The following is a 20,191-nucleotide window of genomic DNA, read 5'->3' as shown; positions in this document are numbered from 1 at the left end:
TCAAACATGTTTAAGTTAATATGCATCATGTCCTTTTCCTTCTTTACTGCTACTGTTGAGGTTTTGTACATCCTGTTTTTCAGTTTCATACAAAACTTACATTGTTTCATGTTAATGCTATTTCATTTGAAAGCAATTTTTCTTTTTTACTGCTTAGGATATTGCGTTGAAATTCCGTATTATCTAGTGTTCTACCTTTGCAGTGGCATGATATAACAGCTGCTATTGTATTGTAGTTTAGTTCGTATTGAAATCGATTTGAAATGATATAATTTTAAAGCCATGTGTAAGGATTTTAATAATGCTAAACTTAAAGCAAAAAATCTTCACGCACAAAATATTTAAGTGTTTCTAAAACAACGAAGAGTTTATTTATAATAAACAATTTTATCCATATTAGGACCTTCGCGCAAAATAAAGTATTATTTCTAGTTTCATGAACTTTTTACAATGTGCGTATGTACATATAGGGGCTGTTCTTATAAATACGAATGGATAGGTATTTTCTAGTTTTATATAGAAAACAACAAAAAAAAAATTAAGAAATTGTTATTGTTTTCAATTTGGAGGAACAGACAGATATAATTGAATTTATACAGAAAGATAGATAGACAAAAGCAACAGAAATACAGAAAGCCTAGCCTAGCTTAGAAAGGATGGAGCAACAGGCTTAATGCCTACTGGTCACGTATAGACCGTTCCGTCCCCAACGAACGTCCTGCATGTGGTCTGGGTCTTCATGATACCCATCACATATTCAACTGCTCAGCCAACCCTAGTTAACTTTGTCCAAAGGATTTATGGACGCATCCAGTTGAAGTAGCCCAATTTTTAGGCCTGGACATTGATATAGAATCCCCCAACTAGATTATTGTATAGTTTTAGCTGTTACAACAACAATACAAAAATACATATGTATGCAGATATACAAAAACACAAAGATATTGATGTACAGCCAGACAGATAAATATTCACAAGAAAGGTTACCATGAAAAACGGCAAAATGAAACATTTTACAACTCATTATTAATAATGTATTAAAATGTTACCTTTAAACAAATAAATCAATAATTGATTATTGAAATTATTGCAAAAACTTTAAAAACAATTATTTTTAGATAAATTATTAATTTTGTTCGAAGTAGCTTTTAAAAAGCTGGAATACACTTATTATCTAAATATCTACAATGAAATATGCTTTCAGTAGTAAAAAGTAATGGAAGAAAGGTTTGAATTGCTGAAAACATTAAGAAGCAGTTTAATGATAATAATGATAAATTTACAAGCTTGGGTAGCTTTATTAAGTATAGACTAAAATACTTGAAAAACATGTTAAAATATTTTACATATTTTGTCACGCGTTATATACATATAATTTTAAAGTGTTTCCTATTACACAGCATACTCTGCACACTTGACCCTATGTAGCACCAGCACCTTTATTGAAGTGGATTTTACCCGACCATAATAATTTGTTAATGTTTGAATGCACATTAAATATACAATTATATGTTAAATTTAAATTATAAATAATGTTAAACTATGAAAATACACATTTTGTGGTTTAACTAGACGTATAAGTAATATATGTATGCATTTTTTTGTTTGTTTGAAAATTAACACTCATACGCAGAGAGGGTTCCTTTTCGTTTATACGCTGCATACATAATTTATGATTTAGTTTATCATTTTTTACAACATTTTATAATAATGCTGTTTACATTACTCATAAAAGCTTACATTTTTGCTGTTTTTTTTTTGTTCTCAAACAACATGCCCGCTGTTTTTATAATTACAAAAAAGAGAGATAAACATATATAAATACACAGATAAAATTTTTCAAAATATGTATGCATTTTGGCTACAACCGACAAACATAAATAGGTATGTGAGGATGGAGATCGGTTAGATTGATAAAGTTTAATTATAAATTTTATGGTCACATATAAAAATAGAGTTTCTATAGTAGGTTCCAGTTCAGTTCTAGTTCAGTTCTAGTTCAGTTCTAGTTCAGTTCTAGTTCAGTTCTTGTTCAGTTTTAGTTCAGTTCTAGTTTAGTTCTAGTTCAGTTCTAGTTCAGTTCTAGTTCAGTTCTACTTCAGTTCTAGTTCAGTTCTAGTTCAGTTCTAGTTCAGTTCTAGTTCAGTTCTAGTTCAGTTCTAGTTCAGTTCTAGTTCAGTTCTAGTTCAGTTCTAGTTCAGTTCTAGTTCAGTTCTAGTTCAGTTCTAGTTCAGTTCTAGTTCAGTTCTAGTTCAGTTCTAGTTCAGTTCTAGTTCAGTTCTAGTTCAGTTCTAGTTCAGTTCTAGTTCAGTTCTAGTTCAGTTCTAGTTCAGTTCTAGTTCAGTTCTAGTTCAATACTAGTTCAGGTTTATACTTATTCTAATACCGATATGATTGTTTTGAGTCCTTTTTGATATCATTTGTATTGTCGTTGAATTATGTATAGTGGTATATTATTATGATAATTTATGCGTTTATTGCACCACATAATTCAAATAATAATAATTTTTGCCATTATAGTATTATACACACTTACAAAAGCACACATATATACTCTTGCACTTACATACATAACAACAGCAGACTGCAGGAGACAATAACAACTATAGCAGTGAGATGCAACATAAAAGCAAAAAAGGACGAGATGAAAAAATAAAGGCTCTTAAAAAATAAAAACAGTGTGAAATACAAAAACACGTACAATGAAAAAAATATTATTATAATATAGTGTTTTATGCTCAATAGTTAGAAAAAAGAAACGAATATTTTTTAATAATAATAACAACAACAACATAAGCAGATGTTGCAACAAACAGCAGCCATTGCATGCAACTACTACTACAAACAACAAGTACTCTGCTTTTGACTCGTTCATGCATCATGCAGTATATAAAAAACAACACAAGCAAACTACACAATGAAACTGACATTTAGTAAATTACAAAATAAAGTTAATATACTTTACATAATGTAGACATAATAGAAGAAGCAAAACTATAAAAAACAACAACAGCAACAAAATAAATATGAATATATACAATTTATATATAGAAATAGTATATGTTTATACTTAAAAATTTACATAAATATGTATATGTTATGAAAGAGTCTGTAGCCTAAAACTTTTTAAGATATATATTTTTTTAAATTGTATAAATTTAGTAAATAGTTGCAACAAAATTGTTATTTATTGTGTGTTTTTACAAAGTCTCATTGCAATTTGCATAAAACTATTGAAATTATATTTTTTTTTAAGAACCTTATATATTGTCAATATATTATCCACGAATTAAAAATTATTCGTTAAAGATGTAGTAATGATGGAAAAATCAAACAGTTTAAATTAGTTATTGTCTTTGGAGAACCTACTTTGTACCATTTATTTACCAATACTACCATAAAATGCAAAATATAATAATTTGTTTCGATACATGTATATGACGTATAGAATAATATTTTAAAACATTTACTCTCAATGTCGGTCCATGTATTGGTCAGCCTATTCCTGTAGTTATAGCTCGATACTATAAGATTTTTTGAAGATTTTATTAAATTTATAAATATATCTACAACCGACTGCCAGAAGAGGGATAGTATTCCTTTTATTAGAACGCTATTTTTAAAAGCATAAAACAACCAAAACATCTTTCTCACCCATTCTCGTGTTTCCTTTAAAAAACGAAACATTTTGCCATTATAACTTTTCTTTTTAACATTGCGTGAATATAATTAAATTAATATTAAGCACAAAGAATAATACTGCTTCTAGAACTCACTCACATAAAAACATAATTAACAGCGAAAAAGAAACTTTTTCAACAACATTATGGCAAAACATTAAAAACAAAAATAAATATTATATTAAAAGACAAGGGTAACAAAAAAACATAAACTTATAAACTTAAGCCAAAATAGATTAAATTTTAAAATTAGCAAAAAAAAAAAGTCAAAGATAAATGTAGAGCATGAAAACGGAAATTATGTTTGGACTTTAAAAGAAAAGTTTCATGTTTTTGTTAAATGTAACGGAGTTAAAACATGGTTTAAAGGAAGAATAATTATTTCTACTTGAGATAAAACAATACTAAGCCAAAGATGATAGAATAATGTTGTTTTGTTTCTGTTTAATTGAGTTTTAACAAAAATATAAAAAGAAACAGATTTTTGGGAGAAGTGTTGGTAGGGTTTTTTATGTATATTTACAAAATTCTTCTTATATATGTTGGCAATTTCATCTCAAGTGACTAATTCAAAAAATCAATTTAGAAGGAATTTCCACCAAGATTAGTACTATTGTAAAGAAGGCCAGACACAAATTATTAGTTCTATCGCTCATTGTGTTAGAGAAGGCCAAAGTGGGACACGAATGTCGAGAGCGCCTGTCATGACGGGCTTAGCTCACGCTGGTCTTTTTCAACCACTGGGTAGACTAGAGACGGTCTACCATGCCCCCCTGTATTCCTCAATGAAGAACTCAGGTAGCAATTTTTGTACATGGCTGTCCGGTCCATGACAAAGCACTTTGTTGAAGTACTCGAGCTATCTAATCTCTTGACATAGCAGCCCCGTTGCGGAATGACAGGCAACATAGGATTAAATCCCAATGCGAACCCAGACAAGGAAAAAGCAATCACTGATCTAAAGTCAAAAGAAGGAGGTGACGAGTCCCAACATCAGGTGAAATCAATCTTCCGGCAAAGCGGAAGATGACTTATGATGTCATGAAAGAATTGTATTATTCAAAATAAAATCTCCATCATTGCTTAACCTCTTAAAGCCCACGCAACCACACCACACACTGAGATGGCTCTGTTGTTTTGGATACAGCACCTAGAGACATATTTAGAGTTCCGAAAAACCCAACAAAATATATCAAGATTCCTCATTTATGAACCGATCAATATAACAAAGGAAATATAAATTTCCAAAGCCAATTAATTCCAATAATTGCCCCAACAAATATTCACGCAACATGTATCAAAATATCCTGTTGAGCACCGAAGAACTTCCCCAAAGCCTAAAAAGGCATACTAAAACAGTACTAATCTCCAATATATGGAGACTTTCCCGATCATTCACCAATTTTAGCATCAGTTTCATTCCCATGATCATAAAGATCGATCTACGCGATGACAGGCAACCATTCAATCATTCCGAGGCAAAGCCAAGGATACATTTGACATCACCAGTTTGTAGTCCCGGCAGACTAAAGGTATTGGTAGCACCTCTTTACGCCGGGATTGCAATACACCATGATGGATATTTCACTAATTAAACAATTGGATAGCTATTTTAACTATTTTTTTAAAATAGTAGTTGTACACATAAAAAAACCAGTATGAGCAAAATGTCCAACTTTAAACTCCTACAACTCCGGCAACTCTTTACCGACAGAGCTGAAAATAAGTCTGGACAACTATCTAAGAGTCTAACCATGACTTAACACTAAATTGTTCAAAAATATTTATAAAGATGCAAAATTTTTGTTTAAAAAAATTTTAACCAAATTTTCAGTTTTCAAAAAATTTTCACAAATTTGAAATTTTTTTACAAAAATGTTGAAAACATTTTGTTCTCTACTATACCCTACACTATTAAAATGTGTCAATGTTTGTAACGCAAAGCAAACATCCATTTTAAAAAAACAATTGGTTACATTCTATGTTGACTGAGCTATGTCCATTCTTCTGTCTGGTTGTCCATCCTATAAACATTCTAATTAAACCACGAAACGTAATTCTAGATATATTTTAATAAACTAAGCTCTTTCACTAGCACGTCTTTGGTCTATTAAGACCATATTTCACCAAAATTCCGATCCAAAAATTATTTATAAATAACTTTAAAAAAATGTTTTCTTCTTGATAAATATTTGACCCGTAAAGAAAATTTTGTCATGACAAACTGTAATATTTCCAACATACTTTAAAAATGGTTTTGATAAATTCTGTATTTAAAGAAATTTTTGAAGTTTAAAGGTTATAAAAAGGACTTTTTTAAATGTTGCAAAAAAAGGAAATATTTCACCAAGAATCCCTTTATAGTAAGAATGATGATGATTATTAATTGTCCCATCCCTTTTTAAAAATAAAATAATGATACGTTTTATTTTCTTTTTCTTTATGTTAAACAATTTAACAAATTTTTGATTCTAATTAAATTATAATGATGATTTCCCTTGTTTTCTTACAAAAGCCTTAAAAAGTCTTAATGCCTAAATGGCCAAAAATTATTTACTCAAACACTGTATGTCATTTATGGCTTTCAGATTCGTCTTTTTTTTGCCACAAAATATTTCATAGTTGTACAAGTACAGGAGGCACACAATTATTGTACAATGTTGTTTAACAACCACAAAAATAACGCAATTGAAGTAAAAACTAATTCAATAATGGTTGGGTTTTCATCTTCATCTTTGTTGTCGCCGTAACTGTTTTTGCTGATTGGATTGTATGTGTGTGTGTAAGTGTATTGCCGCTTCTATGGCTTTTCCTGCTTTACTCTGTTCTGCTTCATGATTTTGAGAATTTCAATTTAAGTTGTTTCCAAACGTTGATTTTTCCTTTTAAAAATAAATTAAGCTTGATTTCCTTTGAAATTTCGTTGTTAACATGAATTATGACATTAAAGATATATATTTGGACAATTTCGTAATGTGGCTTCTTGCCACAAACTAAATGGGCCGTTTTGGTATTCGTTTACACAAATACAAATGTTGTTAAAAGTTTGCGTTTGTTAAGTTGTTAGTTATAAAATTGTGTACAGAAAAAAACGAGAAAGAAAAAGCACAACAATATTTTTGTTAACAAAATTTTCATATTGACAAATGTCGCTAATGAATGGCATAAAACTTTGCTCAAGAATTATTTTGCTGTTTTTTTATTCATCTACAACTTTTTGTACACAAAAATTTAGATTTCTTATGACTTCAAATTACAAGAAAATGTCTGCAAATTACTAATTAGTTCGCTTTTTTGAGTTCAACCAAAAAAAAAATTCATCATTTGTGCACTTTTAGCAAGTTGCTTTAATTTTTTCTACCAACATTTTTTGGTGCAAACATTTTCTAATTTCATTTTAACGATTCAATTGTAGTTTGCAAATCAAGTGAAAAAAATATTAATAAAAAATATTATAAATTTCAAAACAATTATATTTTTTTTCATTTTACGTTAAAAATTGTAATTTGTTTGTAGATATTTATGATAAAACTTTAAGTACAGTTCTAGTTCAGATCTAGTTCAGTTCTGGTTCTAGTTCAGTTCTAGTTCAGTTCTAGTTCAGTTCTAGTTCTAGTTCAGTTCTAGTTCAGTTCTAGTTCAGTTCTAGTTCAGTTCTAGTTCAGTTCTAGTTCAGTTCTAGTTCAGTTCTAGTTCAGTTCTAGTTCAGTTCTAGTTCAGTTCTAGTTCAGTTCTAGTTCAGTTCTAGTTCAGTTCTAGTTCAGTTCTAGTTCAGTTCTAGTTCAGTTCTAGTTCAGTTCTAGTTCAGTTCTAGTTCAGTGTTTTTATCTGAGCAATCAATATATAATTTCTCCAAATTTATAATCTTTCTCATATTTGGTTCTTAGTAATTCTTTTTTCTTTTAAACTAATTATAAAGTACTTTGCATGTAAGTAAAACTGTTTTCTTTTGTTTATTCAATTCACAACCAACAATATGTTTCCCTTTGAAATACAATGACCCGCTGCTAAAGTTGAACGATAGAATCGCAAATAATAATATACATACAACGTAAAGAACAATTTTAAATTACCACGACTATAGTGATGTCACCTAACTGTAATTAAAATAAATGGTGTACGTACTTATTACAATTATTAGGTGGGTGCAATATTTTTATTATTTTTTTGCTTCCTTCATAAATATTGGTCTTCGTTATATACTTCAAGTGAAAAAAGTTATATACGTATTACAATACTAGATTTAAGAAAATTTCATAGCTTTTGAAAATAGATCTACAATTCTCCAATATTTATACACATACACCTCCAACATTTAAAATGCTTTCTTGAAGTATGCTAATGAATTTTTTTTAACTATTTTGGTTGTAAGCAGTATAACACTTAAAACAAGTATAAAATGTAGGAAAAAGAAAAGAAAAAAGAAAAACACAACAAAAATAGAAAGACAAAATATCATGTAAATTGTTGAATGTGAAAAGGAAACACAAAAAATCCAATAATTGAAGTGGGAAATGAAACTATGATCCTTTACAACACTCGCTGCAGGAGAAATAGATAGAGAGTTTCTATACAAGTAACAACACCAATAAAAAGCCAACAACAACTACTATGTAAAACAACAACTCAAACAGGAATACTAATATTGCTCACTTTACTAGCCCACCACAAACTATTTATATCTTAACTACGACCACTACTGTCTAAAACACTCTCTTTCTTGCCTTTTCCACCTCTCTCGGTATACATAAGCACTTACCATCTATAAGTCTCTGGGGAGTGATGACATGTCAAAGTAGATAAGTAGTAATTGTTGTTTAGAAAAACTGTTCAGTTTTGTTCTGTATCTCCCTCTCTTTACTATATACATATAAATGTATAAATAACAAACAGGAAGTGACAAAGTTATATGAAACTTAAAAACAACTATGAAAACGACAATAACGAAACATGGTCATTTAAGACTCATCAGTTGTTGGTTAAAAAAATATATAATAGAATAGAAAAAGTCAAGTATCATTCAAAGTGGCAGGAAGAAAAAAACTAGTATATATACACAAACTAGAGATAATAATTTTATATACCTTTTGAATATGCAACCGCGTGCCCAATGTCATCATGTCTGTCAACGTAGTGTCATCATCAGAAGTTTAAAAGTGGCAATATGCACGTTAGAAACACGTTAAAATATATTGTAACATGTCTTGTCACGTTACGTCAAGTGTTAGTTAAAACTTTTTTATCCATAAAGTGAGTTTGTGAATTCATGGTTATTTCGTGTGAATACATACTAACTACATAACAGGATATAAAAGTTTTTATACTATAGAAAGAATTCAGTTCTAGATCAGTTCTAGTACAGTTCTAGTTCAGTTCTAGTTCAGTTCTAGTTCAGTTCTAGTTCAGTTCTAGTTCAGTTCTAGTTCAGTTCTAGTTCAGTTCTAGTTCAGTTCTAGTTCAGTTCTAGTTCAGTTCTAGTTCAGTTCTAGTTCAGTTCTAGTTCAGTTTTAGTTCAGTTCTAGTTCAGTTCTAGTTCAGTTCTAGTTCAGTTTTAGTTCAGTTCTAGTTCAGTTCTAGTTCCATTTCATAGTCTCTGGTCTGCTCTTAGCTGACAGTAATTTAAAAGTTATGGACTAGATAGTTTTTATATGCATTGATCTAAAATGTGATAATTCTCATTTCTATTAGAAATTTAGTTTGCAAATTAATTTAAAAAATTCTGACGATTCTCAGAATTTTGATTAAGTACAACTGAAACCATATAAAATGTTGCTGAAATTTATTTACGTGAAAATAACTTTCAAATTTACAACTAAAAAAATTAAATCACAAATTTCGTTTTTAATTTTTTTTACTAAATATTTTGTTGTAAATGTGCTGCCTACACAGCTAAAACGTTTAATAACCCTTGCTCCAGTTTCAAGCATTTTCTGAGAATAAAAAAATAGAAAATCATTCTACGAACTGTTTATTCGTCTATATTTACATTTTGAATGTTTCCCTTTCACATGTTACTAAGTATTATTATTCGTACGTATTTCATTGAATACAGGGTGCTACAGTTATTAATATGACAATAGCCAGTCAGAATTTTATGGAACTTCTGATCAATTTGGATGTACTAGAATTATTTACAATTGTTTTTAAAATCTATTTTAAAATCCCACATTATTTGCTTAAAATAGTTTTGTACAAATAGTTTTTTTATAACCTTATATTAGATATTTTTAATCAATCTTCCAGGAGCTGACTGGGTATGTTTAACTGTTTTGCAATTGTTTGTGAATGTAATGTTAGTATTAATGTACAGTTATTTGCTTATGCATATGTACATAAAATGTACGTATGTATTTTAATGTATATTTTTTAATTTCATATCTTCATATAGCATACTTTTAGGGCTTTTTTGTACAGAATTTTGTACACATTATGTGAAGCATACAATGCCCAGTAGTTCCGAGTGAAAACTTCTCCATTTAACAGTGATTGAAAATTTAGTGAAAATCATTCCCAGTATCCAGTTAATCTGACGCTTCTAACTTAATAGATTCCGATAGATATTTCTTAAAGTGTTTAGTAAATAGAAAAGAATGTAAATTACTTCGAGGACTAAACATGGACTTTTTCTTTATAATAAAAAAATACCTAATTCACTGTTTTAAACTTCACAAACATTCAAAAATACAAGCTTTCTAATCTATGGGCTTTTTTCAAATCTTCTGGGTTATATATCCATATATGTGTTTCTGCGTATATATGTTCATTTTCATAATGCAGTAATTGTATGCGTTAAAAGTAGACATAAGTTATCATAATGAACTTTTTTAAGTGCTTGCAAAAGACTTATTATAGGAAAAAAGTTTCATACTTATTTCTTTTTTTTTCTACTTTCCTATATGTACAACAGTATAAGTATACAGTTTTTTTTTTTTTTTTTTTTTCTCGCAAAATATTTTAGTATATGGAGCTTTGTGTTAGGAATTAAGTATATACTACATATACATTTTAAGAATTTTATGTCATTAAATAGTAATTAAATTGTTTAAAAAATGAATTTTTTGAAACTGACATTAACGAAACTTTTTCTTTTCCATTTTAATGATGTGAGCATTTTGAAAAGAAGTAAAAAATTTTAATGCGAAATATTTGAAAATTTTATGGAAAGAAATTAAGTAAAATTAAGTACTAAACTTATTTTTATTTCAATTTATTTGAGAATTTAATGGAAAGAAATTAAGTAAAATTAATTACTAAAAATATTTTTATATTAATAGATTTATTTAAAAGAATTTAAAACCATATGTTGTTTGACAATTATATTTGATATTGTTGTCTTAATATTAATAATTTTTATATCCTTCGTGATATGTTATGAAACAGTAGTGTTTTATGTAGAGAACTGCATTGTCGGTCTTATTTCACGATGTCCCCCTTTTCTGAATTACTTACTCTATCTGATCTCTGATCAATGATGTATCTTTGCACAGCTTTCAAGAATCTTCAGAAGCCTTAAATCTGTTTATAACCTAGCAACCTAGTGACGTAATCGTTACGAAGTTTTCAGTGTGATTATTTATACAAGAATGAAAAGTTCATTCACTGCAAGATGAAGTATAAACTACTTGTTTATAATAAATCCTTTCTAACATGCACTGTAGAAATCTTAAGGGTATTTCAGCAAAATGTTAAGGATTTTTTTCTTTTTAAAGAACTAAGAAAATAAGTAAAATTTTTGCTACAAAAAGTTTATGACCAGCCTAGACAAAATATCATGTTAAACTTTAAGAATGTTGTTTATAAGGAAGAATAATAAAATTAAAGTTAACTTATTTCCCTTTTAAAATTTGATTTAAAAAATTTAAATTGATTTACTAAAAATTTTATTAAAAATGTTTAGAAATATTTAAACAAAAAACTATAACAATTCTTAATAAATTTGTTTTTCTTTGAATTATTACAGAAGATGCTGTCCATATCACAGCCATACTCGGTGAAGGTGTCATCTTCAATTGTCACGTTGAATTCCCCAATGATCATCCAGTCCCGTATGTCCTACAGTGGGACAAGAAGGTGAGCGAAACGGTACGATATCACAAAATAATATTTCTTCTCTAAACTCTCTTTTTTATATTATTATTATTAAAGCGTCAGACAATAAAACAAATAAGAAACAAATTCAGAATAAAACGAAACTCCTCCCAAAACTTAAACTCCAAAAAAGAAACTAACAAAACAAGAAAGACGTTTGTGTTGATTTCTTGTAACTGAAAAAGAAATTAAAACAAACAAATTTATATTAAAAAATTTGTTAAAAAGAAACACAAACGTTTAGTATTTGTTAAAGAGAAAAGCAAAAAGTTATTACATTTTACAATATTATTTCCATTTTTGTTTAAAAAAAAGCACATACTGTGAGTATTTGTGATTTTGAAAAACAACAACATAAAGTATTCCAAAAAAAATTAAAAAAAAACTTAAACAGTTTTAATTTAAAAGTATGAAAATTTAAGTTTTTTATATGACAAATTGGTTGTAGAGTAAAAAGTAATTGTTTGAATTTATTGTTTCGAAAAATAAAAAAAAAAATACAATTTTAATTATTTTATAGTTTATGGGTTTTTTTGTGTAATGTATTGATTGTTATTGGCCATTATTTTCAAATATTTTCAATTACCTTCTGTTCAGTTTTGTTTTTATAGGAAAAACTTAAAACAAAGTTGCTTTAAATAAAAATCTCAAATAAAAGATTTTTAAGCAACTTAAGAATTATTTTTATACAAAACTTTCTTTATTAATAAAGCTTTTACTTAAGGCTTTTTTTAAATAATATAATTTTTATTATAATTTTAAAAAATACCCTACAAATTACACTTTATTTTTTACAACAACAATACAGCTTCTATTAGCCAGGCTTCAATGACAATAAATTTGAGAAAATATATTTTGAATTTAAAATTCAAAAAATTTAAACAAAATTCTGCAAAACGCTTTAAGTCTAAGAAAAATTTAGCAAATTAGTTAAATTTTCAATAAAATTTAAAACACATTTTTAAAATATTATTTTCAATAAATCTTGTTTTAACAACCAGTAGAAAGAAAGAGAGAGAGAGAGTGAGAGAAGAAAAATTTTCATTTCCTTCACCTAAAATAAAAAGACCACTCGTCCTTAAACATATTCATAGAATTATCAACAATTTAACTCAAATAAGAAATTAACCAAAAATGTACACACCATTTAAATTGCATTATTTTTATATTGTAGAACATCCTGTTTGAAAGATTAAATAAATAAAACCAAAAAAAAAAAATCCTTTAATTTGTTTCTCCTAATAACAATTGCACACACAAATATACAAACACTTACAAATTGTAAAAATTTTTGTTATATTTTACATAAAACCTCTACATTATTTACGTTTACACATACTATTGTCGTTCACATGCATACATACATATTAACATTAAAACACTTTAACACAATATTGTAAATTTTATTTAATTAAAATTCAAACTTTTTTTTTTAAATGCGTGTGTGTTTAGTTTCAACAAAATTTTATTATAATAAATTTTAATTACAAAAAATATTTACCAAAAATAAATAATTGTACAAATTCACCAAAATTTTCCTCTAATAATAAAAACTCTTCTCACTCTTTATTCACAATGAAATTTTAAATATTGACAAATATTCTATAACAACAAAATTTTATATACGTTTAATATTCCCCTTAATAAACTTTTTTTATTGTTTCTAAAGCAAAAAAAGCACAAAAATTTACACTTAATACACAAACAAATTGTTTTTTTTTTTAATGTTTCCGTTTTTATTTTATTTATTAATTAATTTAAATTTCTGGAATTGTTTTTATGTTTTTTATTGATTTGGGTTCCTGTTTTTTCGTTGTTGTTATTTTTAAGTAGATTTAGAAAATGTTTGCAATTTGCTTTCGTTTACTTATTCTTGTATTTATGTTGGTATATGTTTTAAATATATTTTTAGGTATTTTAAGAATTAAATTAATTATGTATTTTTGCTAAGAATTTTTAGGTTTATAAGATATATTAAACTCAAATGTTGAAACTAATTGAATTAAATTTATTTATAACTCTAAAATATTCTCATATATTTTATATTTGCGGGAAGACAGACAGACAGACATTTATTAAATTTATTTAAACATTTTTATGCGTTGATGATTAAACTAACTGTCTAGAATTCTTTTGAAATCTACAGGTTGGTCTTATTTCTTTGTGTCATTTTTCAACGCAGCGTGATCGCGTAACTTACACCCAGCTAGAAATATTTGTACATGGTTCTGCTAGTCAATGTGCAAGTACTCTACTCAAAAACTCGAGCTATCTAATCTATTGCCATAGTTCCCCCGTCTTAATCAAAAAAGGAAAAGTACAATTTTTGAAAGCACTGCTGTTCAGTCTTCTGGCAAGTGAGTGATTTTCTCCTCAGTTTTAGAATAACATTACCAGTACTTTCTAATGATGTTACAAAGATGTTTTAGTGTCTTTGTCGGGTCGCTTTTGACAACCATTTTCACTGACGCATTTCCAATCTAGAAAGGGCAGTGCACTTTTTTCTGGCGAGTTAGTAGTAAATATCTCACTTTAAGCATTTGACTCCCCAACGTTATTAGTAGTGGCTACTCATGCTGTGTTCTTAGGTTTTTTTAACTCCTTTTCGATGTTTGTGGTAGCAGCCCTTCCTATTGACACCTTTCCAATTTGATTTCCTTTCCAATATGATAACTTTAGAAACGAAGCAAGCCCAGCCTATATTCTTGACAATTCTAGCCATAGAATTCTTGTCGATACCTATTAGTAATAGAGTTCTCTCAGGTTCTTCTTTCCTATAAAGTTTTTCCACGACCAGCTCAGCATTAGAAAGTTAAATGCTCTATCTTTTTATATAGACAGTAGACTTTAAGAGCCCCGGAAACTCTTCGTCTTTACTAGTCCTAGTTTAGCGCAGTCCCAGAGAGAAGGAATATTCTCCACCAAGTTCTTTAATGTGCTAACACGTTGGTGAAATGCCAACCTGTTCAACGTCGCACCCAGGTTTAACTCACAGCTCACGCTCTCTATTGGTCACATACCATTTGAATTACTACATTATTGTTGACCAGATCATTTACCTCACTATGCTGGTATATTGGAATAATGCCTGTCGAATTACCGGTATCGTAAACTGCGTAGCAGTGTCTGTGTACCGGTGTCTTCTTCTGAGAACTTTTTTAAGATACTCTTAACTTCGAGCTTGTTTTCGCCAACGTGTTCCTCTTCAGAATATATGGCCTGGAATTGCCACCCTTACTTGCAAGATTCTGATTTGAAGATTCGAGATCTTGTGAAAGAGTCCGATTTTTTTTCGAGCGTCGTTTGGTTGACTAACTATGATTTCGCGAAACATCTTTTAAAATTTCCTCATCTATGCTCCAGATTGTATTTTCTTAGTGATAGGTAATTTAGCAATGCTGGGGTTGTGCGATCAATAGCCTGGATTATAACTTAAGTTTTGGCCAATAATATAGTCTAAACTTTAGTCTTGTCTATAGTCTGAAACTATAGCCTACAGATAGGTCTAAAAAAGCTGAATATAAGTTTTGGGCTATAGTAATATAATGTCTGGTCAATACTACTGTCTGAATAAAAGACCCAGAACATACATACATACATAAAACTTTTGTGTTGACTATAGTCTGAAATATTGTTTGGAGTATATTTAGAACTGTATGATGAACTATAGTGTTAACTATAATCTGGAGTATACTCTAAACTATAGTCTCTATTATATTCTGATTATAGACTATAATTATAGTCTGAAATATTGTATGGATTATAGGTTGAAATAATTATTTTACTATAGATTTCACTTATAGCAATTCTGCATACTCCGATTTTAATTATCAGCCCTTATGTTCTTATAACTTCAAAGTATAAAGGACGCACAATTTAAAACGAATTGGTAAAAATGGAAGCTGGGAATCTATACATTCTATTTATATTTTGAGAAAAAAAGAAAATAAATTAAAAAATTATCATTTTTGACACAAAAATGTTCAACTACTTTTTTTGTGACAAATTTTCTTTAAGATTTCCAATTTTTTTAAACCTAATAAATTGAAATAAATCAAATAAATGTCCTGTGCATATAGATTTTTTTTGTCTATTTTATAATCTATACTATATTCTTAAATAAGGTCTGAAGTATCGTCTGTACTATATTCTACACAATATAGAGCTAAAAAATGAACTGATAGAATATAATCTTAAATACAGTCTAGAATGTAGCCTTAATTGGGCTCTACAAAAGCCAAATATTATTTGTTACTTTTCTACAGTGTAACACTAGAACTCGACTATAATCTCTTATTGTACATATATAAATGTTAATATTATTTAACACATTTAATAATTAAAATCATTTTAATAAAATTAAATTTACCCTAGAAATTAACTCCAATTTTTTCAAAGTTATAAAAAGCATTTGTAAACGAACTCCGCTTTTTCCATTTAAAACATTTCAACTAGCATTGAATTAAAAAAGTTCAAAATGTTTTGTAATACTTTCATTGCTATATAAAAACAAACTTAAAGGATTGTGCCATAAACATTTTTTTTAAAATTTACCTTGATTTATTCAAAAAAAGAATTTAATCACAAACAATTTTATCTGCATAAAAAGAGAAAAAAAGTTTTAATTTAGCTAGCATTTGTTTCTTATATAAATATGTAGAATAAACATACAAAATCATAATTTACAGAAAAATAAAACTAAATAAATAAAAAACTAAATAATTTTTTTAAAACAAAACTAAAACTAAATACAAACATGCTAAAGTATGTGTGTGAGTAGAAAAAAAATAATATTCACATAATATATAAAAATGTATTTATATAATTATGCATGTATTAGTAAATGTATATTTATATTAGTAAAATGTTTTTGTACGTGTATAATCCCCACAAAAAACTTATTTGAAATGAGCAGCAAAAACAAATCGTAAATGTTACAGTGAAATAGAGAGAAAAAAGTTAAGCATGACAGCAGAAAAAAAAGGAACGTATAAAACTTTATCAAATAAATAAATTAGAGGATAATGCTACATAATCCTTTTAATTTTGGTTTGGATATTAAATTGTATAATAGTTGTTACACTTATGTTAAAATAAGGATTTTCTATTTGACTTTTTTTCCATGCATGTGTGCTGTATATCTGTGTGATTTAATTTGGGAGAGAAGAAAAACTCTTATCGTTGACAAGCCAAAAAGTACACAAAATGTGTTGAAAAGTTAGCTAGCAATGAAAATTTGAGTGAGAAAATGAGAGAGAAGATGGATCTTTAAATCATTATAGTAGAATATGTAAGTTAGGGATATAGTTTTTTCTATCCTGCACTAAGGTTTAGAATGAATTATGAACAATATTTCGAATTGTGTGCTGAACAATAATGTCAAACTACTGTTTTAAGTGTAGTCTAATGAACTAGAACTATGTTCTGTAGTTTTTCAGCTTAAAATAAACACTTTGAACTACTTTAGACTATGTTTTAATCTGAACTACATCTAGATTTTTACTACTATATACTATAGTCTGGGCTGTAAACTAGATGATAGTCATACTATAGGCAGGAGGCTATAGTCTATTTTCTATACTAGCCAATACTTATAGCGCAGTAGATCAGGCTATAGACTATAGAACTATAGTCTATATTGTATACTAGTCAATAGTTAGGACAATAGTCAATGCTATAGTCAAGACTGTATACTAGACATATACTAGATAAAACCTATGTCAGGACTGTAGGGCAGCCAAGATTATAAATTATAGTTTTAACTATATCGTAGCTAGTTGTCTGGACTATGAACTATGAGCTTCGATATAGTTAGAATATTGTAAGGGTTATATTATAAATAATATTTTGTACCCGATGATAGAAATGACTTCTCTTTAATGAATAATATCGTATTTGCAAAAAAAGAAAAAGGAAAACACTTTTTTATACATTCTTTGTGAAAGCCCTGCTCTAACGTTTAGAGGAACAGTTTCTTTGCAGTTAATACATATAATATCTTTGTGAGATATCTAGATCTATTCTGAGATGAAAAATACTACTTTTGACAAGTGTTGTGTTCCGGTCAAAATAGATTTTCTTCGACTTTACCTGACAGTTCGCATAGTCTTAACAATAACCTAGCCTAAAATCTGAACTTAAGTTTGAGTTATAAACTATATAATAGTATTTTCAAAAAACTTCCAAAGATGCGAAAAAGAAGAAGAATTTACTCCATGGAAGTACTGAAAAAGACCTAAAGAAGTTTTGATTTTATTGAATTCAGAAAATTTGATTATAAAAAATATAATTTCTATTTAAAAAACAATTTTTTTGTTCTTTGAAAATCAATAAACATCACTTCTACAGAAGGTTAAACAATTCACTTAATGATACTTTTGAAGTAGTGATAAATATTACTTCTTTTAAAGTACTTCGTTTTATTTTTTTATTCAAAAGTTCAAAATATTTTGTGTGAATATAAACAGACCCTAATACGTGATGAATCCGTTCGCGTTAATCATTTTGATCGATTCTTAAAAATATTATATATGTGCATATGTAATATTTGAAAAAAAAAAGTTTGAAGGAATTAAATATTTATAGAGTAATGCTTTCTGATGCTAGGTACATTTTATTTGGGCCACAAAAACTATAATTATTTAAATTTTTTTATGCGCCCCAGTTTTATGTAAAAGTATTAAGTAAACTTGCAAGTGATGATAATTTTGACGAATTTTGAGCATTATCTATGATGTGCCTTGGCAAAATGTGTTTAGATAAAAGTGACGTATTTGTAGCTTACAAGGACATTTTAAATACATTTGTAATCCTAAACTATTGTGTTTGTCCTTATCTTCATGTATATTTATTAAATGTTTGTATGAGTCGATGTTTGATATATTAAATCGCAAAAATAAAAAAATGAATTTTTAAAAAGTTTAATAAAATTTTTGCATTCTAATATTTTTGCAGGCTCCTCCAATTTTATATTTCAAAATAACAAAAAACTCAATTTCTCAATAATATAAATTATTTCCTATTAAGTGCGAAGTGACGCGCCAAAAACTAATATTTTAAAAAAATTACGTTCATGTTTTCCACCTTTTGTAGCTATTCAGGGCACATTAACGAGATATATTTCATTCTTTGTATAATTACATCAGCTAACCAATTTTTGTATATTATTAAGGGGCGTAAGAGCCCGATCAAAAAACTTTAAAAAAACAAAATTGGAAAAAAACCTGCTGACAAATTTCAACATCCAAGTTCTAATACATAAAGTGATATCACACGGATAAGCTTGTAAATAATTTATCTCCTAAGTGTCTTTAGTTAGCATTAAAACGAAAAGTATACAGAAGTCTAAAGCTATGGACCAAAAAATAAAAAGAAGGTGAAAAAAAACTAGTAAACTTTCAAAACCGACGTTCAGAAATGAAGACCGAGAGATTTACAATTTTCCAATTTTTAGACTGAAAGTCTTATGTATATAAGTCTTGAGAAAATTTGTTTTACATTTTACTCTTACCAAAGTTAATAACAATTTGGTTCAATTTCAAAGAAACTAAAATACTTTGATAATTGCTCATATATCAATATTTGAAGAAAATGGTTTTCACTTCCGACAATCAAAAATTCAGTTCTGTGGAGTTTTCGATACGGCTTCAAAATTTAAAATAAATATTTAACATCTTTATAAAAAAACAAATTATAGGTTAATAATATTAAAGATTCGTTATAAAGGAATATAATACATAATTTTTTTTAACTGTATTTTAGCTTATTAAAAATTAAATAAAAAACAAATTATAATATATAATACAACAGTAATTAATTGCATTTTTTGTAAAACAAATTTTATAATTTTGTTTCTTTTTTACTATGGTTTCCGCAATTTTTTAATGTATTTAATCCATAAACTATGTTTTTCTACTTTTGTGGTTAATATGTATAATTTATGGAATATTTTAAAGCGTAAACTAAGACCTGTATTATTTTTACCATAAAATTATATATTTGTGAAAGGTTCATTCGTTAATTAGGATGGCACTTTTGGAATAAGTTTGAAATTTAGTTTTTGAATTTTAGTGTAAATGTTTTATATAATGCTAAAAATTATTTTCTAAATATCAGGGCTGATGCTTTTTGGACCAAATAATAATCTATTATATAGATTTTGGCAGTTGATAAGCCACTACTTTTCGGATATAAATAATCATAATTTTCATAAAAAAATAAAACTTTGTATGACTAAGAGTATTTATACTATATATCAACAATCTCATTAGATTAAGTTTTTAATCAAAATTTTAATATATAATTGTATTTTTTTTTTTGTCATAACTCCCCAAAATAAACATTGTTTTCAATTTTAATTATAATTTATTTGCTTTGTTAAATTTATGCAATAGCTTTAGTGATTTAATGTTTTCTGTTGCTGT

General features: G+C 27.6%; 1 protein-coding gene across 5 annotated transcripts in view; it reads left to right on the top strand.

Annotated features, from left to right (window-relative positions):
• LOC111675200 (protein turtle) overlaps positions 1-20,191 on the top strand; it is a 157,404-nt gene that overhangs the window by 62,379 nt on the left and 74,834 nt on the right. For all 5 annotated transcript variants that reach the window (XM_046956450.1, XM_046956454.1, XM_046956451.1 and 2 more), the window contains exon 4: positions 11,641-11,762. In XM_046956450.1, the coding sequence (XP_046812406.1) occupies positions 11,641-11,762 (122 nt within the window). The remainder of the gene's footprint in view (positions 1-11,640; positions 11,763-20,191) is intronic.

Source organism: Lucilia cuprina, chromosome 2 (assembly GCF_022045245.1).
Source record: "Lucilia cuprina isolate Lc7/37 chromosome 2, ASM2204524v1, whole genome shotgun sequence".
Classification (NCBI taxonomy): Eukaryota; Metazoa; Arthropoda; class Insecta; order Diptera; family Calliphoridae; genus Lucilia; species Lucilia cuprina.
Note: the sequence above shows the minus strand (reverse complement) of the source record. Positions and strands in the feature narration are given on the sequence as shown.